Here is a 27,982-nt window from a genome sequence, read left to right on the forward strand (position 1 = left end):
AGGAGCCCTTTTGCAAGCATAGGAGGTTAAAATGTAACCAGTGATAATGATGGGCAGATTATCCTTCACCAGCAATAATTAACCCTTAAGTATTCTGAAGTTCATGGCTGTTTGGGTTTAGGGAGAAAAAATTAGTCACATATTGCTAGAGATGGTCAAAGGGCAGCTGGTGGAGATCTCTGAGGCTTTCTTGTGCTTCAGTACAGAGGGTGCCAGGTCTCAACATTCAGAGTTCCACCATCATTCAAGTAGTAAGGTGCATGTGGCCAAGCGCAGCTCCATGTGGACAGTGCAGCCTCAAGGCACTTCATGGTCCTTATAAAAAAAAAACCCAGAGAATGAAATGAAAGCTCTCACCCTGACCTCCATGAGCATGGGATTAAGGCCCAAGAATTGCCAGGGTACCAAAAAACCAGAACAGTTGGGGATGCATTAGGCTGATACACAGCTTGTGTACCCAGTTCCTGGGATGAGTTGGTACATGCCAACACATGGAGGATAGTAAGCCAAGGTACAAATGGCCTTCTCTCCCCATTTAAAAAATCCATGATGAGACAAGCAAGGAGAGCAATAAACCAGGAGTGAGCTGGACTGGGAAAACTTAGAGGCATGCAGCTATACAGTGCCTCCAGCTCATTTTTAGGCTGGGGACAAGTTCTTAAGTCAGGCCCTGCTCCATATCCCAACATCCACATACCTCTTTGTGGCAACTGAATCAGGTCTGGTTTTAGTTCCACTTCTATATTTTAAGAAAAGTAGTGCTAGCCCTATTATGGTTTTAACACATTAATTTTTCCAAGTTTTATATAAAAACCATCCAGTACCCAAAATCAGCCAATCTGGGGCCCCCAGAAATGGCAGTATCCCAGTGTATCATCCTCGCTGCCAGCCTCCCTTTTTGGACAGTTCTCCATCTACACTCTGGGTGACTCATGGTGGTGCCATCAGCCTCCTGCATTCAAGAGCACTGGATTCACTCTCTAAAGCGTAGAATCTGAAATGCTGTTTAGAAGACTTCACATTATCCAAAGGAATGACTATATCCTGCACAGTGGTGAAGAGGCAGCATCCATTTAACACAGTAGGAAGAATTAGTCTTCCTCTCCTCAACAACCCTGACACACAGTGCACTGAAGTCAGACCCAAACATGCCACAGGGCAGATGATATATCCAAGGTTATGTGTACACTGCAGAGTTCAGTGTAGTACAGAGATAACCAAGCTCACATTTTAAATAAGTTGGTTCAGGTATTTGAAACAGTCTGCCCATACCACCAGCCTTGGAACAGTCTACCTGTACCACCACATCTCAGCATGGGCTAATACGTTCTGCTTCAGCAAGGTAAAGTACCCTTGCAGAACTCTCTGTTGACAAAAGCAGAACCTGAGCTAGCTTGCTTAATGTTTATTTGAGTTACCTTTGCTGTACCCTGCAGTGTAGACAAACCCTCAACCTAGATGATTTTCCAAGGTCAGATCACTAGGTGGCAGCTGTGTTTTTAAGATGCAAAATTTTTGTAATACAGATTAAACAGACAAACAGATTTTCTCTCTTTGGCATAACTAATACCTTACAAATGCTGCTAAAGCAGCTCGTTTAGATGTTTTATAATAATCTAGGAACAGCCAATGCCCTTGAAGGCAGTAAATCCTGAAATGAAAATGCCTCCTGAAGTCCCTTCCAACCCTAACTTTCTATGATTCTATAAAATAATGCAGTATTTTAGCAATTAGAGCTACATGGGACCATTGGGTTCTGGCATGTCTATCTGCAGAGCATATTCCCCACATAGTTTTTCCTGAAATTATATTCTAGTTTTGTGTATCCCTGTAGTGGGAGCCGTGTGCTTCCCTTTGGAGATTACTCTACCGGAAATTACACTAGGGTTACCATATATCTGGGTTTTCCCAGACACGTCCTCAACCGCAACAGTCCCTGCCATTCTAATACTGGGCAGAAATTTCTTCATGGCGCCCATACCAGTGAGTAGTTTAATCTTGAGCACATGGATCAGACCTTCCAGCCAGGCACCTGAGAAGCTTCTTCATGCCAATAGTAGTACTAATACAAACCAGCCTGCCTCCAAATGCCACCACCAAACCAAGTTATGTCTTCAAGAGGAATTACACAGAGGTTTCTTCCTGGCATCTGCAGGCAATCAAATCACAGCAGCTCTTAATTATGGGTTTAAGTGTGACTATGGCCAAAAATCATGAGAGTTGACTAAATTATGGGTTTAATACAGGGCAAATAGTATTTTAAACCATTAAAAGCTTCACGTCTGGGTCCTGTAACCACCAAAAGCAAAGCTAAAAGCCCCATACCTCAGACATCTTCCTCACATGTAAGTGAACAGCACAGTGATAAAGAACAGATGTCATGAGTTGATGAGCATTTCTGGGGTATTGCAGAGGTGAGTGGAACTGAGAATCTGTGGACTGAGGCTGCCAAGAGCATTAGCTTTTCTGCAGGACCCTAGTGAGAGCTTCCCTGCCTAGCACCAAAGCTTGGAGTTATAGTCAGCCTCCAGATTGGCACATACCTTAAAGACAAGAGATGGACCTGCCAAAAGTTTGGATTCCTCCAAACCTAGGCAGCATACTGCAGGTAGGGAATTAATGGAAGAGATGAGGTGAACAAACTCATTAGCCATCCACAACTGAGAGGAATACTATAGTTAGGCTGCCTCCAGAACATCCTGGATCAGGACTGTCATCTAATATTGTGACTAATTAGTCTGGTTTTCCCAGCTTTATCATGTTCTCCCATAAGGTTTTGTTTGTTCTGTGCCTATTGACTTGGCAATGGGAAATATGGCTCATTGAAGGAACCCAAGCAATATAATTTATTTCCCTAGCTTGAGCAAGAACTGGAAAAGGTATACATTTAAGTTTTAGAAAAATAATCAAAATTGGTGCTTCTCACTGGCAGAAGGGCTACATTAACATGCTTGTAGCAAGGGGGCAAGAGCTGTGTGAATGCATAAAATTCCTCCATATGGGAATATGTGGCTTATTCCCCAACTTAATTGCACTGACAGTGGGCACGTCTACACATGCACCGTTACTAAGCAGTGACCAAAAATTACTGCGCAGTACAGGCACATGTCTACTGTGCAGTACGGGCACCCATACTGTGCAGTAACTACAGCAACTTAGCTGACTTAGGCATAAATTTGCTACCTGTATGATGCAGGTAGCAAATTTACACCTGACTAGCTACTGCACAGTAAGGTACATGTAGATGTCTTAATGTGGAGTAACTCTGTGTAAACTGACTTGGGACTAACTTTAATCCCAAATTAGTCCACACACAGTGTTACTGCACTATAATGCCTGCACATGTAGATGCCAGCATAAAAACCACTTACTGCACAGTAAATGCACGTATAAACACACCCAGTATAGAAGACGAGCTGGTGCTATTTGAAGTCTTTCATCCGTGTTGGAAGTGCAGAGACCTGAGGAGAAGAACTGCTCATTGTCATTCCTCCTGTGTGGCAACGGTGGAACAATGGGGAACACAACAGAATTGATATTCCTTGAAAGCTGCAGTTGCATTCAGTCACCCAGTGTCTTGATATCGGTCTGTCCCCTCCCACCCTCTCAGCTTTAGCACAGTTCCCTGGCCCTCACAGCAGGCTGCTGTCCAAAGTAATCATCAGTCTTCGGGGCTTTGAAAAGTTGAATGGCCTGCATGCAAACTGCATCATCTTTATTGCTGTTGGTGGATCCTCCATCACATACAGGCTTTCCATCTACCCCACTGTTTTCTGAAAGCTTACTGGCTAAGGAGGCTTTCTGACTCAGGGGGGTCTTCTCACTGGGTTTGAGGCCAGGGAAGAAGCAATATTCACCCACTTGGTATAGGAAAACCGGTCTGCCACCATCAGGGTTAAATGTGACCAAATCATTCTCTTGTGCAACCCGCTCCAGTAAAGCAGAGGGGGAAAGGCTGATGCATTTGGGGAGGTCGAGTGGGAACGTCATATTGCTCCCCAGTTCAGGCTGCTGTGATCCAGGAGGAGTGGCTGATGCTTGAGCTGGAACTGGGAGTGAGACACCAGACCTCCCAGAGGGCAATGCTGGGCTGGAGGTGTAATCTGTGGCTTGGGGCAGCTGGGAGTTGGAAGTTAATGTGCCAGCAGTAGTAAGCATCTGCTCCTGAGGGTCCAGGGAAGGTGAGAGACTAACAGATTCTTTTGCTGGAGGTAAGCACAGACCTTCACTGGTGATGTACCCCAATGGGCATTTCTGGGAGGAGCTGATAACAGGGACAGCAATTGGTGACCTCTGACCTTCTCTTTTCTCTTTCACTCCTTCCTCACCTACTGGCTGGTCTTGTAATGCATCTTGCCCTTCAGCAACTGGATGCGTCTTCTCTTTCTGGTCCAAACATGCAAAAGGATGGAGGTGAGTTGCCCCCGTCTTTTGCAACGGTGGGAACTGGAAACAGTCCTTCTGTGGTAGAGACACATACTGCAGGAATGTTGGGTTCTCCCTTATTCTCACTGGAGAAGCTCCAAGGCCCTGGTGGGCATTGGTCTGCAACTGACCACAAGGGAAGAACAAGTATGGACCATTATAACTGAAGTGGGTCATACGCTTTTGAGTGGCAGTGTCTGCTTTAGCGGTACCAACACTGGTAAGTGTTGGTGAGGAGGACTGACTGGTACTTTGATTTGAGATGCTGTCAAATGGGGATGAAGGAAGTGAAGCAGGACTAGACACTGGAGAAAACTGATGCTGGTTTTTTAGGTCTAGCACAATATAAGACAACTTAGTCTTGGATGCCTCAGCTCCTGGGGATGTTGCTGAAATAATCTTCTCCCTGCAGTCAAGAAAAAAAAAAAAACGCACAAAAAACAAAAGGAATCAGGTGCTAAGGAGAGGTAACCTGCAGAAGATGTTGCAGATGGACAGGCGCTGAGCAGCACTGAACTGAGCTGAGCTGAGGCAGCAGAGAACCTTCTGCAGTATTGCCAACTCCTATGACTTTTGGCATTGTTCTTAAAGTCAACACTTTAGGAATGTGAACAACTTAGCTCTTCCAAATATATATATAGAGAGATAAGTTTTTCACATTCCTGAAGCGCTGACTTTAAGAACAATGCCAAAAATCATGAGATCTGGCAACACTGCTTCTGGGGGGCAAAAAGAATCTTTTCCTGCACTTCCATCTGGAGTGTCCAGCACTCTCGTCTTGTGGTGACATGACCCTGGACTACGTGGACTAGTGGGGATTCCCATGGCACATGGACCAAGCTGCCTGTCACCCTTTTGAGAATGTGATCACCAACCTCTGCATTTATGTAGCTCCATAACTGCCTGGTAGGGCTGTGTGAAATTTCAATGGCCATTTTGTTTCAATGCTGTTTTGACTCATTTCAAGGTCGAAACAGCACAATCGAAGCAAAACAAAGGGCATCGAAACAGTCTCAAAACAAAACGAGGCTAGTTGAAATGTTTTGAACGTCGAAATGTTTCGACCATAACACTGGAGATGGGGAAAGTCAGTTTTTCCATCCCTGGCACAAGATCCAGCAGGGGACACTCAACTGGGCTGACTTCCCATCCCCAGCGCCAGATCGGACTGGGGGCTGACACCCCATCCCTGGTCCAATGTAGTGCGGGGGATGGGGAGTCACATCCTCAATCCGATGTAGCGTGCAGGGTGGAAAGTCAGCCCAGGTGATCTGACTCCCCGTCCCCAGTCCAATCTAGCAAAACATCAAAACAGCCTCACTGTTTCAATGAAGCAAAATGGAACAGCCCCCATTTAAAGTTTGAGAATAGGTTGAGAACGCCCCCACCCCGGCTTGGTGTTTGGCCACAGGGGGACTCCAGGTGCCCCCTCAAATCCAGGAAACACCAGTCACCGAGCCGGGCAGGTGCAGCGGAGCCCCTCTGTGTGCTCCCTAGCGGACCTGCAAGTGGACCGCTAGTGCTTTTGGTCCACTTCTGGGTCTGCTGCCGAGTGCACTAGGGAGCCCCCAGCGCTCCTGTGGGACACTCCATGTGCCCCAGCACCACAGCGTTCAGAGCCCCTGCTGCCTAAAGGTATGTAGAAAAAATAATTTAAAGCTGTCTCTATGTCTGAATCTCTGAATCTTTCCGAATCAATTCGGAGGGTTCTGATTTGATTAAGAGAGATTAAGGGTTCTCCAATTTGATTTGGATTTGGAGATTCAGCCACCAAATCGGGCCAAATATCCACCAAATCGAATCAGGGACTGAAGCTTGGCACAGCCCTAATGTTTAGAGAATAAAGTATCCCTGCCACAAGGATCTTACTGACCCTGAACAAGAAGCTGGATGAAGGGAGGGGGCAAGGAAGATGAGAGAGAGATTATAACAAACAGCCTGAATAGCTCATGTTTCCTAAGCTCGCCTAGAGATGTCAGATGCCCAACCCAAGGCACCAAAAATAGCTAGGCACCTGCTCCCTAAAAGACAGAACTCTTGTCTGAGCCCAGGGGTTATTCTAACTTATTCTGACTTCCCTGGCTGGAATACTATGTCCACATCCTCTCTGCCTCTGCAGCTCCCCAAACCCAGGGCTGTGGGACTGGCACCACTGGGCAGTTTTCTGCTGACCCTACACAGCTCCTGTGGCCACTGCATTTCCCTTATGGCTCCTTTATACTATGAGAGCCAGAATCAGCTTCAAGAGCAAGAAAGACTGTCATGTCCACCCGATAAGAGGAGGCAGGACATGGGTTAGTTTGTGGTGGTGGGTTATGCATGACTGTTTCCAGATTGGGAAACCAAGGGCATTTATGCAAGGCTATGATGTGAGGGCCATGCTTTTTCCTTATCTTTTTGTATGTAGTAGAACCCAGAACTTGCACATCCATTCACTGGTGTCTCCATATGGCCACACAGAGGACATGCTGAGGTCAAACATGAGTTAAATGTTCCACCCCCTGTAACAGGCCATGATGACCCACTGGTGGCCACTCAACCCCTATTCTGCCCTCACTCCTCAGGCTAACACCCCTTCACCTCCCCTGTCTTGCCTTCTTGTTCATACATCTTTGGAAAAGGAGGCTTCCCCAGGAATCCCCGATCCCATGTTGGTATTCAAGTGTCTCTATTTTGCTTCAAGGGCTTATAACATGGCTCCAAATGCCCCTTATACCATGCCTATAACCTTACTGATGTCACCATTTGCTATCTAGCTGTCTCTCTCTGCCCACACTTGGGCACTCCCCCATCTTGACTACTCCTGGGTACAGCCCTGGGTCCCTGAGCCCAATACTGTCTGTCCTGAGGCACAGGGCCTCTGGCCCTGACTCCACCCTTCTCTGGGCTGTCAGTCCCTGACCCTGATGGTCTCCAGCTGTGGTCCTCCTCAGCCTTTGACCCCTCTTCTCAGGCTCTGGCCCTGCTTCCTAGGTCAGTTGAGACCTCCAGACTCCCTAGCCCTGCTCACCCTTCCTGGGCTACGAGTCCCTGACTCTGCCTCTCACACCTTGCAGGCTATGGGTCCCTGACCCTCCTTGTTCTCACGACCATTTGGCTATGGCCCTGCTCTTCAGCCTTGGCCTCTGACCCCACTCTTGGGCCAACTGAGACCACCTTGCCTCCCCTTGTCTCTGTGCCTAAACCACCAGTCTGTTTACCCCAGCTCAGGTCATGGCAGGAGCCTGGGTGCAGCCCTGCTGCCCAGAAAGTCCTTGCATCTTGATTGTCAGGGTTAGACCCCCACTCCAGCTCAGGCTCTGGGCTTATATCCTGCAAGCCCAGCCCCCTTTTGGATCATGGGATGCCTGACTGTGTCCTGCAGCACCTGCAGACTGCTCCATCTGCAGTCTGCCTTCTCTTAAAGTAGCAAGCACACCAAACCTCCTGCTATACCTCCTCCCTGATAGAAGCAGCCATCACCTCCCTGATAGAAGCAGCCATCACCAGGCATGCTGAGATCCTGGGGGCACTCAGGACATGTTGAAGAGCATGATCACCAACTCATCAGTACAATGTTCACTCACCCATCCAGCACTTGCAGGGAGTCGGCCTGCTCCTTCACCAAATGGTTCTCGCTGTTGAAGTCTGGCAGGCTGCTGAGCAGCTGATTTCTTAATGATACCTTCTGAAAAGAGAAACTACAGTGGCAGCACATCCTCAGGAAGCAGGGATCCCTTGATAACAAGAGAGATCCAAGATCCCTAGATGATGGCAGGCATACACCAAAGGAAGTGCTGCTCCTGGTGCTTCTGCCAAGTCTGTTTTGTTCTCTCTTACATTTCCACATCACCTGTCTCTGCCCTGTGTGTCATGCCGGGGAGCGTGTGTAATGGCAGTTCTACTCAAGGAGATAGCAGCAACTGTGTAGGCAGGTGCTGCTACTTTGTGCAATGGCAGCTCTGCTTTGCAGAGGCTATAGGGAACACAGTTGGTAGGGACAGAAGACAGAAAATCATAACATAGTGATAGCCCACCCTGTGTCCTGGGTGTTGGAAAGCTTTGGATAAGAAAAGACATCTAAAACAAGTGACATTTGAAGCTATGGGGTAAAGAAGAAGGTCCAATTTTGGCTTCCAAATAAATTAAGTGATCAGAAATGGCCAGTCATTATGAAACAGCTGCTCCTCTGAGCAAAGAGAGGTTCCCAGTGACTTATCCCAAGGGTCAGTCCTAGACCCAGTACGAATTGCCATATTTTCTCACCTACAACACATGCCTTTTCTCAAAAAAAAAATCAGTCCCCCAAATTGGGGCTGCACATATTAAGCCTGGAAGCTGACTTGCTGCCCTAGGGTTGGAAATACCCTGGTTTGATTCATGCTTTACAGTGCAGCAGCTGTGGTATTATTGTTCAGGAAGCCGAGGGAGTCAGCTGCTCATAGTTCTTCATTCTACAGGTGTCAACAATTGTTTCTCTTTTTAAATGGTCTAAATGTTCCTCTAATCAAGGTAACCTTTCTTAGGGTAATTCTGCTGTGTGCTCCTGGTCTATTTCACAGCCTCTTTAGTTAAGACTCTTCCTCTCTTTTCAAAATCATATATTTATCGCTTCTCAGCCTTTTGGCTCAGATCAAGTGTAGACGGGGACATCCAAATCCCAAGACCTCTGGGCTTGAGCCTGCATGCAGGATGGCTGCCAATGGTTTTGGAGTACCTGAAGTCTCTGGGTGAGAGTGTGGGATGAAGGATGCTCCTCTGCTGTAGCACCATACACAGTGTTTAGAATGACTGAGTTCTGCCTGCTCAATCAATATGGTTTTTGGAATGATTGAGTTCTGCTCAGTCAGTATGATTTGGAACTGATTTGGCTAATTTGACCTGGAACACAAAATATATATCTATAGCTATATCTATCTTTTTTCTTAATTCTACCTTTCAAAAACAAGGTGTATATTATATTTGGGAGCATGTTCTATGTAAAAAAAAAAAAGAAAAAGAAAAAAAAAAAGTGTTATTTCTTTGGAGCTAGGTTTGGGCAGCAAAGTGCTGAAGTTTGCTGATAAAACCACCTTATTTCAGTTAGGTAGAACTTAAAAAAATTCAAAGACTCTCCAGGCAGGATTAAATGCATTGGGAGATTGATCAGCAGGAGAGAAAGAGGAAGTCTGGCTGTGCAAAGTAATACACAGTGGCAAAAATAGCCAGGATAATGAAAGTGGGATTATAGTCCAGCACAGTATTGAAAGCTTGTCCTGAAGAGATGGCTGTTTCATCTCTGCAGGACAAATTTGTGCATATGAGTATGGGAGGGGTGACCCCCAATGGTTAGGATCATTGCCTAGTCCATGCTTTGCTTCAAATTTCCTGTGTGGCCTTGGATAAGTGACTTCACAGACTTCCACTCTTTAAGGCAGTATCAGGATAAAACTATTAAAGACTGTGGGGCACACAGACACCACACAAATAGGACCAAGGAAAGGACCACAGACAGCTCTGGCAGAAGCATCAGGGATGAATTATACTGCCAGAAACAAGCTCTGGGAGGGGGGAGGAGTGGAGGGATTATGTCTTCGGCAAGGGAACCTAGACAAGTTCCATCATCCTATATCAGTCAAGTGTCATAGATGCTAGGGTTGGAAGGGACCTCAACAGATCATTGAGTCTGACCCCCTGCCCTGGGCAGGAAAGAGTGCTGGGGTCAGATGACCACAGCCAGATGCCTAAAGAGATGAACTGTTCCATGGGATGGGGCAGGATGATGATGACTCATCCAACTGTCTTATCCCTCCACAGCCCATAGGAGCAATGCCTACCCTGGGTCCAAGAAATCAAGCACTATGCTGATCCTGCCTGGGAAATGTGAATGTTGGGAGATCTTTACCCTTAAAAATAATTGAGCACAGGACACTGAAGCTTGCATAGATCCTTTTGTCCTCTTTCACCTCATGAGGTTCACCCAGTAACAGGTAATAAAAATACAGATTGGGGAAGAAATACTGCAGAATAAATAGGGAGACTGTGTGTGGGGAGGCGGTGGGACCCTTTATGTCTAAAACCTCAGATTTGACCGCTGAAGCATGGTGAAAGACGCAGGAGACCAAAGGCCTTGTCTGTGGTATCCACTCTGCCCACAGCATCCTCAACAATTCCCAGCAGCTGGGGGTTGTGAGTGGGCAGACTCCAGATTGGCTGCTTCCCCTAGCAGGAAGGCCCAAGGCAGCCTGCCCTCCTTCCTCCTCCCTCTTCCCAGGTGCAACTCTGCAGTGTGCAGCTCCCTCTTACCTGGAAGAAGCCCTGCACCAGCTGACTCTTGCTGGGATTGGGAATCTTTTCTTCCCATTTCTTCTTCTTGCTGCAACAAGAACAACAGTGATGCAGAGTTGGCATATGGTCTGTGGATGCTGGGAGGCAAAGGCTGCATCAAGCACACAGCCTTGCCCTGGGCCACCATAACACCATAGAGGCGCCAAGCCTCCAGGACACTGCACTAACCCCATCTTCCAATCACAGACACAGCTCCCTGCTGTACCCCAGGACTGAACTAAGGTGATCATGGAGGATCGCTCACTCTGCCATGGCCCCCGGAAAATCCCTTCACCAAACAGTACAGATTTACCTGAGGAGATATTTACAGCTGTACCAGCCGACTGCTACCAACATGATGGTGAAGAATATGGCAATACATATGGGTATATATGGTGCCAAAACTGAGAACAAAAAAGGAGAGAGAGAAAGTTACTGAGACAACTCTTCCCAGCCCCCTGTTAGGACTATTAAGAAAGTAATGAAATTTTTAGACTAAAAAGGAGCAAGCCTAAGAATGAGAGAACATATCAGTAACGTGAAGGAGAAAGAAAGGAAAGGGGAAAGAGATAGAGACCACAGCTATTATAATTCCAGGACACTTGCACAAACTTACAAGAAAAAAATCAACATTTGAAAGTCTGCGAATGTATTTGGTCACACCTCTTACTTGAAAGCTCTTCGTCCTTCTGCTTAGATTCATGCATTTCTCACCCTGCCTCCTCGTCCACTTTCAGGTTAACTTTGCTCACTAGGAATCACTGTGTGTCATGCCCCTTAACAGCAATTACCTTGATACTTTCAGGGTTTGCAGAATAGAGAAAAACTACCCATGTGTGTATAGGGGGGAATGTTACGGCCAACTGATCTTCACCTTGCCTGGGAGAAATGGAGCTCAGACTGATGCAAGACACTTTAATATATCATAGACAACAGTCCTTTTTGAGTCCTTCCTCATCCTGATCGCTCACTACCAACCCCAGATTCTCACACTGTCCTTTAGCAGCATCCTCACATCCGTGGTTCCCATTCCAATATACCCCATATTTAACAACTAAAGCATGGGGCCAGGAGTAAGGAACCTCTGGGAAGGATCTTTGCTTGATTTAATATAGGGAAACCATGGCTTTCCCTAAGCCCCATCCCAGGGGACTTTTCCCCTATGGACCACACTGTCTCTCAATAAAATCCCTGACATAGAACACCATGTCAGAGGTACCATGCTCTGTTTTCCAGGTGTGCTCCTCACTCCACTCGCTCCAGGTGCCATTATAGCCAGAGGATGCATGCACCCTTGCCCGTACTTTTGCCCTATAGCATGTTAATGGCTCCAAACTGTCCTGGCGAAGGACCAAATGGGGCTCATCAGTGCTGGTTCTGTTGGGCTTGGCAAGCTGAAGAGAGAAAAGGAGAATGGATCAAAGAGGGGAAGAAAAATTATCATTCCTATCCAACATCTCCCAGGAGACCCAGTCACCCAGCACCACAATCACCTACCTCCAGGGGCTGGTCTGCTTTCCAGTACAAGACTTCATAGGTCTGTCTTATATCTTCATAGTGTAGGGCATGTTTTACCCATCTCAGTTTATACTCCTGGTCTTTTGTTTTCGTCACCGTCAGGTTGACAGGTGCTGGCACCTTAACTAGAAGACAAAGAACATTTTAGCCATGTAGCCCCATACCCATGTCCAAGTATCTTCCTACCCACTCCAGCTTTTACTTGTTTACCCAGTTTTTCACTCCTCCAGCTTTTACGCATTCTGGGTGGCTACCAAGACCAAGTTGCATTTTGTCTGAAGAAGGACAAGAATGGCTAATGAAAATGCTTCCACCTGGCACATCTCTCTCTACCTGCTCATTCCATACCAACTTTCTTCAGAGATCACTGAGAGCCAAGAACTCTAACTGCAAGGTGTCATACTGATCAGCTCTAAGACAAGCTCTATACAACCTAACAACTAGATGCAGCTCTCTTAAAAGCATGTTTTCCTTTTCCTCTTTCCCTTCTCCTATGCCTTCCTCTTCTAGCCAAACATAAAGTTACAGAGCAGCACTGAGATATTACAGAATTTGAAACATATGTGCAACCCAGTGAGATGGGGGAAGATCATGTGGCCAGTTACAGTGCCAGCCAACCCCTCTGTCTAGGGCAGCCTGCCCCATCTTGTCTGACATGACTCGCTATTCAATAATACAATAAGCAGGAGGCTACCCATTTAATGCCCTCATACCATGGGGTCTACACATGGCTCTGACTTCCCCTTACTGTGTTCCATGCCTCACAGATGGCATCCAAAATTATTAGCTGCTCCGGCCAGAAGCTGGGTCAAACTCTGCCCCTTGCTGGCCCTGTTACATTCATCTCACTCACTCTGCCCCCTCTCACAGGGCCTCATTCACTCTGCCCCCTCTCACAGGGCCTCTCCCAACACACCCTGCTCTTCTTGAGCAGCCTCTTCGAGGCAACAGGCTTGGCTACTTCCACTCAGGGCAATCCCCCACAGCCCTTCAGGTGCCTCCTGCAGCCTACTTTATGGGTGATGGTCCTTGCACAAAACTAGGCCAACTCAAGCCACTAACCCCTCACTGGGCACTAGGTTCTTTCTGCTCCCCTTCCTGGGGCCACTCTCTAACCCCTCACTGGGACCAATTCTATGCCTCTTCCTGGGGCTTGCGGTCTTGCACCCCCAGGGACTCAGGTGCCTCTCCTTTGGTATGCCTGGCGCCACTGCTGCTCTAAGACCACTGAGTAGTGGGGGCTAGGGTTATAAGGCACCCCTACCTGCCTTTCACTAGGAAGGCAACTGGTCTGGCATTTCTGGGGAGCTGCCCCAGCACAGGCAGCCCCACCAGGCCATCCTTCCCCAGCAAGGTGTAGTTTCAAGTCACACCCAGGACAAGGAACCTCCTGCCATCCCTATAACCCCTGCCCTTACCTCCAAGGTGTTCCCAAGCAGCTGCCCAACCACAAGTTGTTCTGCTGGTTGCCAGCAGCAGACTCCTGGCCCAGTCTTGAGAGCCTGAGCTAAAATGTAGTCTGCTCATCTCTCCCCTCCAATCATATGGCTCTTATTGGGTCATGTGACTGCCTCATCAGGGCTGGCCTGCACCTGCCAGCTGCCCTGCTGTAACTCAAAACCCTTAAAGTGACAGGCACCAAAGGTGTTCTGTCACACCCAGTAACTGGAAAACAGCAATTATTCTCTGAAGTACCCTGCACTGGTACATGGACCTGCAAGTCTCCCCCTGAGACATCAGCACCACCACTGTCAGTAAGTAGCCTTTTGGCAGAGGTTGTATTTTGTTAGCAGTGGATATTATAAGCTCTAAACAACCTAACAACCACATCCAGAGGGCTCTTGTTAAAACCTATTAAAGGCATAGTTCCTCATATTGTCCTTCCCCAGCTAACTATGGGAATAATGAAGATTAGTAAATTGAGATTTAATTAATAATGAAGATTAGTAAATTGAGATGTTTGAAAGATAGGTAACTTCCACTAATGAACAATGTTCAGTTAGTCTCTGAAGTGTCCTGTAGCTCTCTCGTGACTCATCACCAGGGATCCTGGTTTTGGCTGATAAAAAAAAAATCCCCTAGTTTAGGATTTAAAAAGGTAACCCAAAATTCACATTTTTTTGCATGATTAAAATGAAATATCACTATATATAGATATATTAGTGGTGTTTCATTTTAATCACCCAAAAATGTGGATTTTAGGTTACTTTCTTGAATCTGAAAATTGGGGATTTTTTTATCAGAGAAATCCAGAGTCCCTGCTCATCACCACTGCTTCTCTTTGGTGGTGGTAAACACATTAGTGCTTGTTTTGACTGTTGTCTGCTTAAGATATTTTTTGGCCTTCAGGGATTTGGAGTGATACTGTATTCATAGTCTACTGCAACATGTCCATTGTTCCTCACAAGAATTCCTCTGAGCTAATGGTGTTACTGTCCTCTTCGCCCAATCTAGCACAGCCAACTCTTGGAAAGTCTTGGATAGTCTCAGCTTGTGCTGTTTTCCACAGAGTCTACAGCTCCAAGTGCAGGTTTTAACTTTGGCCTCTACATGCCTTTCTGTGTCAGGTCATTTGTCCTGTAATGTTTCTGTCTGATTCTTTGCTATGCCAATGATGTCAGACCACCAGCCACCATCTGTAAATTTCAGCCAGGACTATGTTACTTCTTTTGCTTGAAAAGCTCCAATTCCTTTGCCAGAATTAATTCTGGGTCTTCATTAACTAGGGGTATGTGAAGCAGGCCCTATTTGATTTGGATTTAGTCCAAATCAGAGACAGTGATTGGATTTGTTGATTCAGATCACTGTCCCTGATTCGATTAGGCCAAATCTGAATCTGAAGATTCGACACTAATTCAGAGAATCAGAGATTTGTATACAGACACAGCTTTAAATGTTTTTTCTGCATGCCTCAAGGTAGCTCATGAATGCTGCAATTCTGGGGCATGTGGAGCATCCCACAGGACTTCAGGGGGGCCCTCCACATGCTCAGCAGCAAACCAGGAAGTGGACCAAAAGTACTTCCGAGCCATTTCTGGGTCTGCCAGGGAGTGTGCTGGGGGGGGGTCCCTGCACCTCTCCCGGCTTGGCAATCAGCCATGGGGGGACCCCAGGTGCCCCCCCCAGACCCAAGAGGCACCAGTCACCGAGCTTTGGGGGTGCAGGCCCCCCCCAGTGCGCTCCCCAACAGACCCAGAAGTGGACTGGAAGTGCTTCTGGTCCACTTCCAGGTCTGCTGCTGAGCGTGCTGGGGAGACCCTTGTGCTTCTGTGGGACACTCCATGTGCCACAGTACTCACGAGCTCCTGCTATCTTGAGGTATGTAGAAAAAACATTTAAAGCTGTGTCTATGTCTGAATTGCCGAATCTCTCCAAATCTATGTGGAGGGTTCTGATTCGATTCGGAGGGATTAAAGGGTCCTTTGATTTGATTCAGGTTTGGAGATTTGTCCACCAAAACCACTCCCCCCCGAAAAACCCCCTGGACTCATAGCTCCTGCCAGCTCGGGCAATCCCCGCTGCTCCCCCGCCCCACGCCATGTGAGGGTTAGGCACATGTCCCTGAAGGCCCAAGGCTGTTGCAGGACAGGTGAGTCCCAGGGGGAGGCAGTTTCTTAGAGGGCCAGAGCTGGCCTGAGCGGTGCACCTGTGAGGGGGCTCGGGAGCAAAGGGGGTCTGGTAAGGGTCCCCCCATGGTCCCCTCCACCCTCCCTCACCCCTAGTACTTACCAGCTTGGAGTCCGGCTGCATATCCCTGCTGCAGCCACCAGGGACTGCCCAAATCATCAAAGCTCTTTGAATCTTTTCCAAAGATTCAGAGAGCTTTGAATTGATTCGGACCTTTAAATTGGTCCCCTGATTCAATTCGGGTTTGGAGATTTGGCCACCAAATAGGGCTGAATCTCCTCCAAATCGAATCACCACCCATAGCTTTGTACAGCCCTAGTGGGCATCATTCACATGCAATTACAGAATAACACACTGTTCAAATCTACTTCAGCTGTCATCAACATTTACAGAGACTTTAATATCTGATGGGGTTTTCGCTGTTCCAGGTTTCCACTCAGGATACTTAAATAGTTTGCTTTATTCCTGATACCATCATTCAGAGCAAACAAGTCTGAATTCCAACTTATCAACACTACATAACATGAGCCATTGCACTACTAAACAATTAGTTCCAACCACTTCTTGTGAGAGCATCAGAAAAGACACCTCCTAATGGCAATGCCCTGTCAACCAAGGTGCCAAGAAAACAGCGTTATTCAAAACCCAGTGGGGTCAGTGAAAATATTAACATTAAGTGATGAGAAATGGATCAGCACCTATGAATCCTTAGTGGTATGCTCCTGCTTCCTTTGGGCAGCCCAAACCAACACTCCACTACTACAAGCTTCCTCAGAGCAATGCTCTATCAATGCTAGTCAGAAACTCCAGTACCAAGATTCCTTTACCAACGATTTATCCCCTCCACACATCATTGCAGAGCATTTTTCTCAGTCAGTCAACCTCCCTGTTTTTCTCTTTTTTGATCAGTTATCTATCCCTGGAAAAAAATCTAAGAGATAATCCCAGGTTTATTACAGCAGAGAGAGTCTTACTGTGCTTGAAGAGTTCAAGCTGCATCTCCACCTTTTGGGGCCGGACAGATATGTTGTACTGGCACATATGGTTGGGACTGGTAATGCTGATCTCACAGCTTTGCAATACATATGGGATGTTGGGCAACTTCTTCTCATGAATTGGCAAACATTCCTTTTCTCTGAGGGAAAAATGAGGTGACACTGACATCAGCAGGGATAAGAATGGTCAGACACAGGAGAAAAGGTGCCACAGGGAAAAAGGATGCCATGGGTAGGCCACTTACTCTGATGTCTGTGTAGCCTTGTAGAAGAGTGTGAACAAGACAGAGCTGGTGACCTCTTGCCGTACTTCCCAGCTACACAGGAGGCGATCAACACCATTGAAGAGGCAGTGGAGGTTCTTGGGATGACCATCATCTCCTGGGAAAGAAAGAGGTGAGGCTTCTTCTGGGCAGACCAGGAATGGATAAAGGGAGGACAGTTGAGGAGTGACTTTTTGTGGCCATCGCAAAGGAGGGGGATATTTTTAGCTTCAGGTTTCTCTAGCAAAGCCTGGAGCATTATATCAGCCCATCGGTCCATCCGTCCACCAAAGAATGGATACACTGCTTGAATCATGAGAGGCAGACAAGCCTGATAACAACAGAGTCCCTATCACAGAAACAATCAGCACCAGAGGCCAGACTGAATAAGCTACACCACTAGGGGAACTGGGTGTAAAGAGCTATTGCTGCTCCTGTCAGTGCTAACTTGGCACCTCTTCTATGGGACTAAACAAAAGGCTTTGCCCTCCATCGCTACTGATCTGATTCCCTTCACAGACATTGCATCCACTCAAGTAAAAGTTGACGGTGACACTGGGGACCTTTGGGTGAGCAGAACATAATAATCACATTCCAGCAATGTCCCAGTGCTCTTCAGCTCAGCCCCAAACATCTACTGCTAGTACAGCACATAGTTCAATGCTCCTCACCCCCCAACACCTCATCCTGACCCTTATTCTCTTACATCACGCTTACCTGCCTGGGTCTCCCAAGACACCTCTGTGCTCCATGCGCTGTACTGCCCAGTAAAGTTACTCTCCTGGCTTGGCTTGGCTCGGACACGAGCAACATAGGTGCTCCCAGGTACAAGGCTGTTGTGGCTGAAGAGGTATTTGGAGGTGTTTGAGACCAACACAGAGGAAGAACTCTGTCCATGGGGCGTGAGAGAGTGAAGTGAGCAGAGAAGAGAAATAATAAGACAAAAGAGAGAAGAGGAGGGGACAAGAGGGAGAGGCAATGTCAGAGGTGAGTGTGAAGACATCTTAGCTTGGTCAGTTCCATGTGGTGAAGCCCAGCTACATCTGTGATCCCGGGCTAGGCCACGGTGCAACGCTGCTTGTGTGGAGTGTATTGCTTTCAAAGGAGACAGATAGCTTTGTACTTTCAGGGTCTCAGGCCTTGATCCACAGGGCTAGATGGGACAAGAAGTGTGCAAGGCACACCCCCAGCCAGCTACACCATGTCAGAGGCATCATATCTATGACATAGAGCTCCCTGAGGATTTTCATATCAACCATTCCAGTTGTAGAGGCTAGCAAGTAGATAAAGGATTTTGGTCAAAAATATTTTAAAACAAAGTGCACATTCCTGCTAACCAATATATTTGTAATTTTCTCAAGATTTGGGCAAATTGTTTTATAAGCAATAAACCCCTAAATACATCAATACATTTGGTTTCAACAATTTCAGGTCAAAGTTGAATTTTACATTTAACTTTAAATTTTACTATAGCTTTTTAAAATAAAAATGTAAACAATCTCTCAAATGAAACCAAACATTTTGTATTGGCTCAAAGGAAATATTTTGTTCAAACTAAATGAAACTTTTTCTGACATTTGTCTATTCTCAAAAATGTCCATTTTGTTTCAATTTTCCAGAAATTCCAGTGAATGGAGAAGTCAGTTCTCTGCACAGGTCTAAGTTCAGGCTGTCCTCTCTATGGTACAACCTAGGACAGCACAGACCAAAGCCTGCATATGTCTCATGCTTACCCCCCAGGATTCCCAGTCCCTCTTGTAGGTCACTTCATATTCCAATATGTTGTCTGGCCAGGTGCTTCCATTTATCCCACCAGCTGCTTCCCATGCCAGCAAGAAGTCACCTCCTTCTGTCACATTGATGAAGAGGCTTTGAGGTGGGAGAGGCTGGACTGGAAAGGTGAGGATACAATATACAATGGAACGATTAGTATGTGGGTTGGGAAGAGACACTGATAGAAAGGTCTTACAATGGAAATAAACTTTGATTCCTGGCTGGATTCAGGATCAGTATTCTTGTCTAGGGCTAAGGGATCAGGTAGAAGGAAGAAACTTTCATTGCAAAGGATCTCAAAAATTTATTGAGAGGAAAAATGATGGTGTCTCAACTTTACCATTCTGGAAGAGAATGACACGCAGTTCAGTCTGTAGCTCCTGGTCAGGTTTGAGGCTGTAAATAACTTTCTGTTCTGTTCCAAAAGTGGTGTGATTTTTGCGGCACACCCAGTGTGTGAGTGAGCCCTGGCAGTCTGTGTGTCCCTCCACTTGGTGGGATTCACATGGAAGCACAACGCTGCAGAGAAAGAGACCCAGAAGGAAATGATTTAGGCATTAAAAAAAATCCAAAATTTGGACTTTGAAACTGTCCCCATGGTCTGTTCTATTCTATATTGGCCTTTATACCAATTTATCACCATGTACCAACACTTCTCATATATCACATATGATTTCTTCTCTCAGCCTTTCCCAGGGGGGTGCAGCAAGGTATTTTCTTTTAGCTGAGTGCAGGCATTTTGAAATGAGCTCATGATGCATATTTCTGTTGGAAAAAGGGTAGCCAAGAAAACTTGCTGCCACTCTCTGTACTAATTCTTCTTCATCCAACAACTGAAGACCTCCAAGGACTGGGCCATTTGTTGGTAGTGGTGTGGTGATATGCGGTGAAGGAAAGGCATCACCACATGATGACTGGTAGTGGTGGAATACATTTAGTATGACCAAGTAATCTAATTTACTTTAATCTTATGACTCAGTCTCGTGGCCCATCATGTGAGAATGACCTTCACAGAGCATCTTTGGAAGAATCATGTCATTTCACAGGATGTTTATCTAGAGATGATCACTTTCCTGGGGCCAGATCCAAAACCTGGTAAAGTCAGTAAGAGCCCTTTCATTTACTTCAATAGACATCAGGTCAACCCACTTGTGATTTCAGCATCTCTTCCATACAAAACAAAACAATATAATTAATCTCTTTCACCTCCCATTTGCCTGTTTTCCCCAGACTTTGACCTGTCTCTCCTCACACCTGAATCTCTTTGTTTCTACATCTGTCCTTGCCTTTCTTCCTCACCTTTCTTGCCCTTCCCTCCTGTCCCTTGCAGTCTGAAAGCTTGGCTGCCTTTTCAGAAGAAAGCTGATGTGGTGTGGAGATACAGAAATACAGAGCCTAGCATCTCAGAGAGGAAATCTGGCAGTACAGATAAACATTTCTCTCTCTCTTTCTCTCTCTCTCAGCCTTTCCACGCTTCCTTGTTTTGTAGAATTGACTTCATCAGAGATGGCTGATACTGCTATAAGGATGGGCCATAAGGAGCTGCATAGGAGGGAGAGCTGTACCTCTCTCCTCTGCTAATAAATGAGCTTCACACCTACATTGTAATGCCTCCTTCTCTACACCATGTACAGGAACCTAACATGCCCTGGCACAGCTACCACTTGCAATCCCATAGACAACCAGTGGTAATGCATCCCTATTGTGTTCAACTTCCCGCCTCCATTCTTCTTCCGAAAGCAGATGTCAAAGCTGACTTGAGTCTCCAACTCCTCCCCTCCTCCCCACATACACAGCAAGCAAACCCAAAATGGCCATACATTACTCGAAGCCTGTCTGCCAAATCAATCCATTTCTCACTTCCCATCCCTATTTTTTAGGTCCAGTAGCCAAGATGCCCTCATGTCCTTCTCCAGGAGAACAGAACTCAGGCACTTACGAGTCTTCTGTGTCATCATTATAGTAAAGAGTCATATTCAGGAAATGTTGTGCCTCTGAGCACTCCTCCCACATGCAGGTCATAAGAGAAGTGTAGTCATTATAACAGGTCAGGCTCTGCTGTGGGATGCTCTCTGCAAGGGGAAAAGCAGACACAATAGAAAACATGGGTCATAAAGAAAAGTTGTGAGGATTAATGGAATAGATGCACACTCTGCCACCATAGTGGGGAAGGACTGAGCAGTAAGGACTAAGATGAATTCTGGAGCAAAACCCTTGCATGTTGTTTAATGCGCATATTGTAGATTTCATGAATATATCCTTACCCTTCCAGAGGCCCACTGTTGGGAGACAATAAAGAAAGAGGGTGATCACCAGTCCTTAGAGCCCAGCTGACAGTCCCCATGTTGCCAGTTCTCATGATGATATCGTGAGCTTCAGGATAATAGTGTTTATTTTAAAGTCTCAACTTCTGTATTCAGATTATCGCCTGAGCATCTCAGGTTAGAGCTGCACTGACATTTATGATTCATCCTGAGGGTTGCCCCCAACCGTCCCAAATCACAAGCTGCCCCTCCTCCTTATATTTTACTTTCTGGCCCACAAAGTCAATCGGACTGTATTTCCTGTTTTCAATTTGAGGCCCTCTAGTCTGTGAATAAGTATCTCCTTCTGTGCTGAGCGCTAATGATGGGCAGTAGAGACCAGAATTGGGAATGCAGAAGGGCTTAGAGCTTGGAACAAGGAATTGTGGGACTCCTGTGGATAACTTTCTGCACTTGCAGCCTGCAGGGCTTGGGTGAGTTCTGAACATATTGCAGAGAAGGGACAGCTTGGGGGAGGTGTGATTTTAGACCCTGAAGGTCAGAAGAGTTTTTTGGGTCATGTTGCATTGCTGTCAGGGGCAAGCCCTAGGGTTTTAATTTAGATGGCTGGCAGATATGGGCTATAGAGATACCTTACAGCTGATCCCGAAGCAGGTTAGGATGTTGTTATGTTTTGTGTTGTTTTAGGTTTGACCCTGTACATTTTGCTAAGAGGTTAGACAATGGATTTATATAGGAGGGTTTCAATAAGGATAATACTGCCTCAGGGAAGGAGTTGGACTAAATGAGCTCTCAAGTCCCTTCCAACAGTACTTCTCTATGATTCTTAATATGGGAATATAAACATAGCTCTCATTTTATGTAAAGAGTGTAAGTTTTTAGCCTATAAATTTGTAGAGGAAAGCATGAGCAATGCTCTAGGAATGCACATCCAAGTGGCTCAAAATATGCTATAACAGTCATGCTCACCTGCTCCTCTCCACAGACTGCCATCTTGACAGGATAGAGAGGCTTGTGTGTACTGATGATCCTAAAAGCAACACTGTTGGGAGTCTTGTACTCCTGGTAGGGTCACCCATAGCAGTAAGATCAAAGGTGAGGTATCAGACAAAGAGCAGTCCAACCTAACATAAAGACCTCAATGGTGGAGCAGGCAGATGAAGATGGCATACTTCTCAATGGCTGTAAAAGCAGATGAAGACTGCGGTATAAGAGAAACCCCAGTCATCTTGGATTTCCTTGCCACTGGACACAGGTTTCTCCTCCACCAAGATCCATGGGTTGCCAACATCCAACATAAAACAAGTCACATGTGGGCTTCTCCCACTGGACCCAACATCTACCACAATAACCAATCACCAATACCCAAACCTCTACAAATCCCTGCAATAATGGATGAGTTGTGATGGAGACAGATGAAGTGATCACCAAACATCCCTAGTCATAGATCCACCCGCAGACGGCAGTCACGTGTTGGCCACTGCACCCTTGGAATAGGACAAGAAGGTGATTTGGCAGCTGTGAATGTGACTGAGCAGTCCCTTTTAGGATTCCCTCTGCTCACCCCGCATGGGGAGGGGGCAAGAAAAGGTGCCTCAGACATAGGCTTTCTCACTTTATCTTACCTGACTGGATAGCCACTTCCAGAAGGATCACTCAAATTGTGGTCAAAACACAAAAATGTCCTTTGCATCTTGGAATGTACAAACCCTACTAGACAACCCAAACTGTGACAGACCTGAATGTAGAACAGCTATTGTCAGCTGAGGACTCTCGTATTTAACATCAGTATTGCTGCTATCAGCAAGATCAGACATGCAAATGAATGCCATCTGAGGGAGGAGCAGGGTGGCTATATGTTCTTCTGGAAAGGGAAACCTGCAAATGTGAGGCAAATACATGGTGGTGGTTTCACCATTAAGAACCAGATTGTCAGCCAAATGACTGATTTTCCTGTTGGCATTAATGAGCGCCTCATGACTTTTCACCTCCAACTGACCAACAATTTGTTTTCTACCATCATCAGTGCATATGCTCCAATAGTCATTGCCAAGGAAGAACAGAAAAAAAGTTTTATTCTGACCTTAATGAAATCCTGACTAGCATTCCAAAAGATGATAAGATCATCTTCCTTGGAGATTTCAGTGCAAGAGTTGGCAGGGTCTTTAATATGTGGAGGGGCGCTATTTGGAAGAAAGGAGTGAGCAAGGCCAATTCCAACAGCATCCTCTTACTCAACTAATGTGCAGAGCATGGCCTTGTCATTACTAGCACTATCTACAGACAACATGACGGGTACAAAACAATATGGCAACATCCCCACTCAAAACAATGGCACCTCCTTGACTACACCATCGTAAGAGCATGTGATCTAAAAGACATTCATATCACACTGTTATGAGAGGAACCAATGACTGCTGGACTGATCATTTTTTAGTGAGATCAAACATCTCCACTAGGTTGCGTTGACACATCAAAAGCAACCCAAATCAGTCCAATGACAGTATAATATCAAATGCCTTCCGACCCTAGACATGGGGAAGCCCCCCAAACATATATCAGCAAGAAATTCACCTACCTTAGGATTGAAAATGATAACACTTGTATTGAGGAAGACTGGCAAGCATTAAAGGAGACCGTCCATGAGGCTTGCATAGAACCAATTGGCTTTATCACTGAATGCCATCAGGACTGATTTGACTAAAACAATGCTGAGATCAAAGCCCTTCTCAATAGGAAGAGAAAAAGCTTTCTGTGACTGGCAAAAAAGTCATCTTACATCTAGGCAGAAGCAGGGAATTTTTTGATGGCTTAAAACTGAAGCCCAGAGGAAGATGAGAGAAATCAAAAACAAATGGCGGGAAGAGAAGGCAAAATAAATCCAACAATTTGTTGACAATCATGACATGTGGTGTTTCTTCAGTGCAATCAAGGCTATGTATGGACCAGGCTCTTTTGGACTCACCCTGCTTAGATCTGAAGATGGCAGTACATCAAAAGACAATGAGTCCATCAAAAACCACTGGAAAGAGCACTATCAAAAGCTCCTGAACTGAGAATTGACAGTGACTGACGAAACCATCAAATCCATCCTGCAGCATCCAGGAAGGGAAGCACTTGCCAGTACACCAACCTCTGAAGAAGTTCACCAGGTGATAAGACAGATGAAGTACAACAATGCATCTGGGCCTGATAGCTGACCAGCTGAGGTCTTAAAAGTTGGTGGGAAAACTATGGCCAACGAGCTCCACATACTGTTTCTCAAAATCTGGAACACTGAGGAAATTCCCACTGACCTAGGGAATGCCAAAATTGGCACAATTTTTAAAGAGGGAGATAAGTCTTTGGGAACTATCAAAGTATTGCCCTCCTCTCCATTGCTGGGAAGATCCTTGCTCAAATTCTGTTGAACTTGTTGCTCCCTCTTGCCAAGGAAATCCTTCCTGAGTCTCAGTGTGGCTTCAGACCATCAAGAGGCACCATGGACATGATTTTTGCAGCCCAGAAGGTCCAGGAAAAAATGCCAAGAACAACACCAGGAACTGTACATGTACTTTATAGATTTGACCAAAGCCTTTGACTCTATTAACCATGAGGCTCTATGGAAGATCTTATTGAATTTTGGCTGCCCAGGAAACTTTATCACCGTCCTAAGACTCCTTCATGATCAAATGACTGCCTCCATCCTATACAGTGGCTCCATTATGGAACCCTTTGCCATTCGAACTGGCATTAAGCAGGGCTGTGTGATTATACCAATTCTGTTTTCCATCTTTCTTGCGGTCATCAAGATGCTCATCCGTGACCATCGGCACATGGCATTAACACCAAGTACAGGATGGATGGGAACATTTTCTATCTCTTCCACCTCTATGACAAAACCAAAATTACTTTGGCATCAATTGTGGAACTTCAGTACGCTGATGATTGTGCTGTCATTGTACATACTGAAAAGGATCTGCAAACAGCCCTTAACTACTTCTCTCAAGCATACCAGTGGCTGGGGCTGACCCTTAGCATCAGAAAAACAAAGGTGCTTTGCCAGCTTGCTCCAGGCCAGTTTATCCCTGTGGCAAAGATCTTCATTGATGAATAGGAGTTGGAGAATGTTGAACACTTTGTGTACCTCAGCAGCCATTTCTCAAAGGCCAGCATTGATGAGAAGATCCAGTATAGCATCCAATGTGCCAGCTCTGCCCTCAGAAGATGGAATCATCATGTATTCGATGATCATGACATAAGGACTCACATAAAGCTCCTACTATATAAGGCTGTGGTAATTCCAACTCTTCTCTATAGTTGTGAAGATTGAGTAATCTACAGGGACCGCCTGAAAAACCTGGAACGCTATCACCAGTGATACCTTCGGAAGATCATTGGCATACAGTGGGAGGATTGTCACACAAACATCAGCATCCTCACTGACATTAACACCAGCATGGAAGTGCTGATTATTCAACATCAGTTGTGGTGGACAGGGCATTGCGTGCACATGCCTGATGTATGTTTACCGAAACCACTGCTATACTCCCAGCTTAGTCAAGGACAAAGGACACACAAGGATCAGAGGACACACTTCAAGGGCACCCTCAAGGTGCATTAAGTGTGGCATTGACATCACAAGTTGGGAAGCACTAGCCCAGGAGAGGCAGAAAAACAACAGAAATAGAAGGAAAGGAAACAAGACCAAGAAATCCATGGTTCAACCCTCCCTTTAACCACCATTTGTGGCATTTGCCAGAGAATCTGCGGCCCTAAGATCAGCCTTCTTAACCACCAATGAACTCATCTACAACCCTTTACTTCACCCACAGTGGGAGTGATCATCCTCACCCCTGAGGGATTGCTGATGATGGGGCAGCTCACCTGCTGGCCTACAGGGTGATCCAACCCACCAGGCTCCCCACAGGTCCAGAAGATTGGCAGTAGGGAAATGGTAGCAGCATTAATTGCTTCCAGAGCTGCAATAATTAATTCTCCCACACTGCCAAATTTCTGGGCCTGTGGGGAGCTCCATAGGCTCTGTGCACCAGATTGTGCTGGCACATGGTTGCTCTGCGGCTGCATCTGGCACATGGAGCCATGCCAGCACATCAGATCACTTCCAAGTACTGACCCCATGCTCGATCAGGCCCACAGACCAACTCCACATGCAGGTCTGCGTGCCCCCCCTGCCATTCTTGATGGGCAATTGGCTAGTACATATATAACAGTAAGTGCTTCATTTGAAAGTGCTTCTAAATTGTACTTGCTTTCTTCAGCTTCACTTTTGGAGCACCTGTGCCATTGTTTGAAGTGCTTCAAAGGATGTGCACACCTGTATGGTTTGTTCTCTGAAGAGCTTCAAAAGCATTTGAAGTGCTTCAAATGTTACATCTCTTCACATGCTTAGAGGCCAGCTCTGCCTACATCTTCAAATATCTTTTCCTGAGATTTTGAAGGGGACAACTGTGTGAATAGCATATTGGATGAAGGGGGCAGGGAGGGACCATTTGGTTCCTTCTGTTTTCTGCTTTGGCAGAGCAGAAATGGAATGAATGCAGGAATGTGCTCCCTTTTGGGAACCAGAGTGTTTCAGGTTGGCCCTGTTACCTTTCACAAAGAAACACATTTAGTTACCTACCTGCTATCCATGCTTCCACTTAGACACACATTCATTTATGCTCCAGATTTGACCCATTCACCCTTTCTGTCTCCTGTCTCTCTCTCCAACCACTTTCAAAAGTCTGGCTATTTCTCCACATCATCTCCAGTTCATTGTCCATTCACCACCTGCCTTCTTCATCTCATCTGCTTGTTCAGTCCTCCACATGTCTGTACATCCATCTCTACTTCCCACCTGCACATCTACCACTCCACTGTCCATCCCTAGCTGTCTGCCTATCCACAATACATTCATCTGAAATGGCAGAGGATGAGAGCTGAAGGACACAGAGAAGAGTGACAGCGCTGAATGGAGGGCATGGGAGAAATGATGACAAACGGAAAGGAAGAAAAAGAAGATTAAAAAATTTGGAGCCCACCTTGAAGTTTCCTGACCCCAAAAGCCCAGGGCAGCAGGAGCAGAAAAATGCTGTAGAAGTTCATCATGGTCCCACTTGCCTTCACATGAAATACAATTCTGGATCAGGAGTCAGCTCTTGCCTCTGTGGCCCTGCTGTTTGTGTGCTCCCACACACATACATGCTTCTGGAGAACAAGGAAGCAAAACTCTTGTGGTACACAGGAGAAGGTCCAAAACCTTCTCTGAGAGAAAATTCCCTCCCCCTGCATAAAATATCTTCCGGGATGACCATTTCTGGAAGAGCAAAATCTGTCTCACTCCTTGCTAGCTGGGTGATTACTGGCAGGCACTGTATTGTATCACTATAATGCAGGGACTACCCCTCTTCACCCTGACACTAAAAACCAACCCAAAGCTTTGGAGTGAGGGGAATTCAGCCTCCACATTCATTTGCTACTCTTCCCCAAATGATAACATAGCTCCCTTAGCTAGCAAAGCAGGCAGACAGATGACCCCCCGATCTCTTACTCACTGGCAGTTGCGGCATCCTTGCAGATGAGGGAATCAGCAGCAACACACTTCCCAGAGCTAGAGAGACCGAACTGACCATGCTCCCCACATCCTCAGCCCTCTCAATCAGACTAGGGTTGGAGGCATCTAAGCCTGCCAAACATCTCCTTTCCAGATTCAGATTCAGCCCTTAATGTCACGGAGTAAGAACTGAGACTTACACAAGCTGAACTTCCTGGATTTGGCTTCTTTCAGAATTTCCAGGAGCCCTGACAGGAAGTCTTTCTGTTCACACTGTTATACCGAACTGTTTCTATT

The 27,982-nt window shown here is 46.2% G+C and overlaps 1 protein-coding gene across 3 annotated transcripts; it reads right to left on the reverse strand.

Annotated features, from left to right (window-relative positions):
- Positions 1–2,920: 2,920 nt before the first annotated feature.
- Positions 2,921–27,963, reverse strand: LOC149866200 (cytokine receptor common subunit beta-like). 3 transcript variants are annotated; one of them, XM_090043098.1, is made up of 14 exons: positions 27,886–27,963; positions 27,174–27,339; positions 20,826–20,958; positions 19,227–19,405; positions 18,847–19,004; positions 17,831–18,002; positions 17,096–17,231; positions 16,830–16,990; positions 12,208–12,353; positions 11,930–12,104; positions 11,024–11,114; positions 10,690–10,759; positions 7,992–8,092; positions 2,921–4,831 (listed from the first exon to the last, which is right to left on the reverse strand). In XM_090043098.1, exons 2-14 carry the CDS (start codon positions 27,238–27,240, stop codon positions 3,613–3,615), a joined length of 2,808 nt encoding a protein of 935 aa, XP_089899224.1. In that variant the 5' UTR covers positions 27,241–27,339; positions 27,886–27,963; the 3' UTR covers positions 2,921–3,612. The 3 variants fall into 3 exon arrangements, with proteins under 3 accessions (XP_089899224.1, XP_089899225.1, XP_089899223.1); XM_090043099.1 differs by lacking the exon at positions 27,886–27,963 and adding an exon at positions 27,687–27,745 and having other exon boundaries at positions 7,992–8,089; XM_090043097.1 differs by lacking the exon at positions 27,886–27,963 and adding an exon at positions 27,687–27,745.
- Positions 27,964–27,982: the final 19 nt, after the last annotated feature.

This window comes from Crocodylus siamensis, chromosome 4, assembly GCF_052110815.1.
Source record: "Crocodylus siamensis isolate JL-2025a chromosome 4, ASM5211081v1, whole genome shotgun sequence".
In the NCBI taxonomy this organism is placed as follows: Eukaryota; Metazoa; Chordata; order Crocodylia; family Crocodylidae; genus Crocodylus; species Crocodylus siamensis.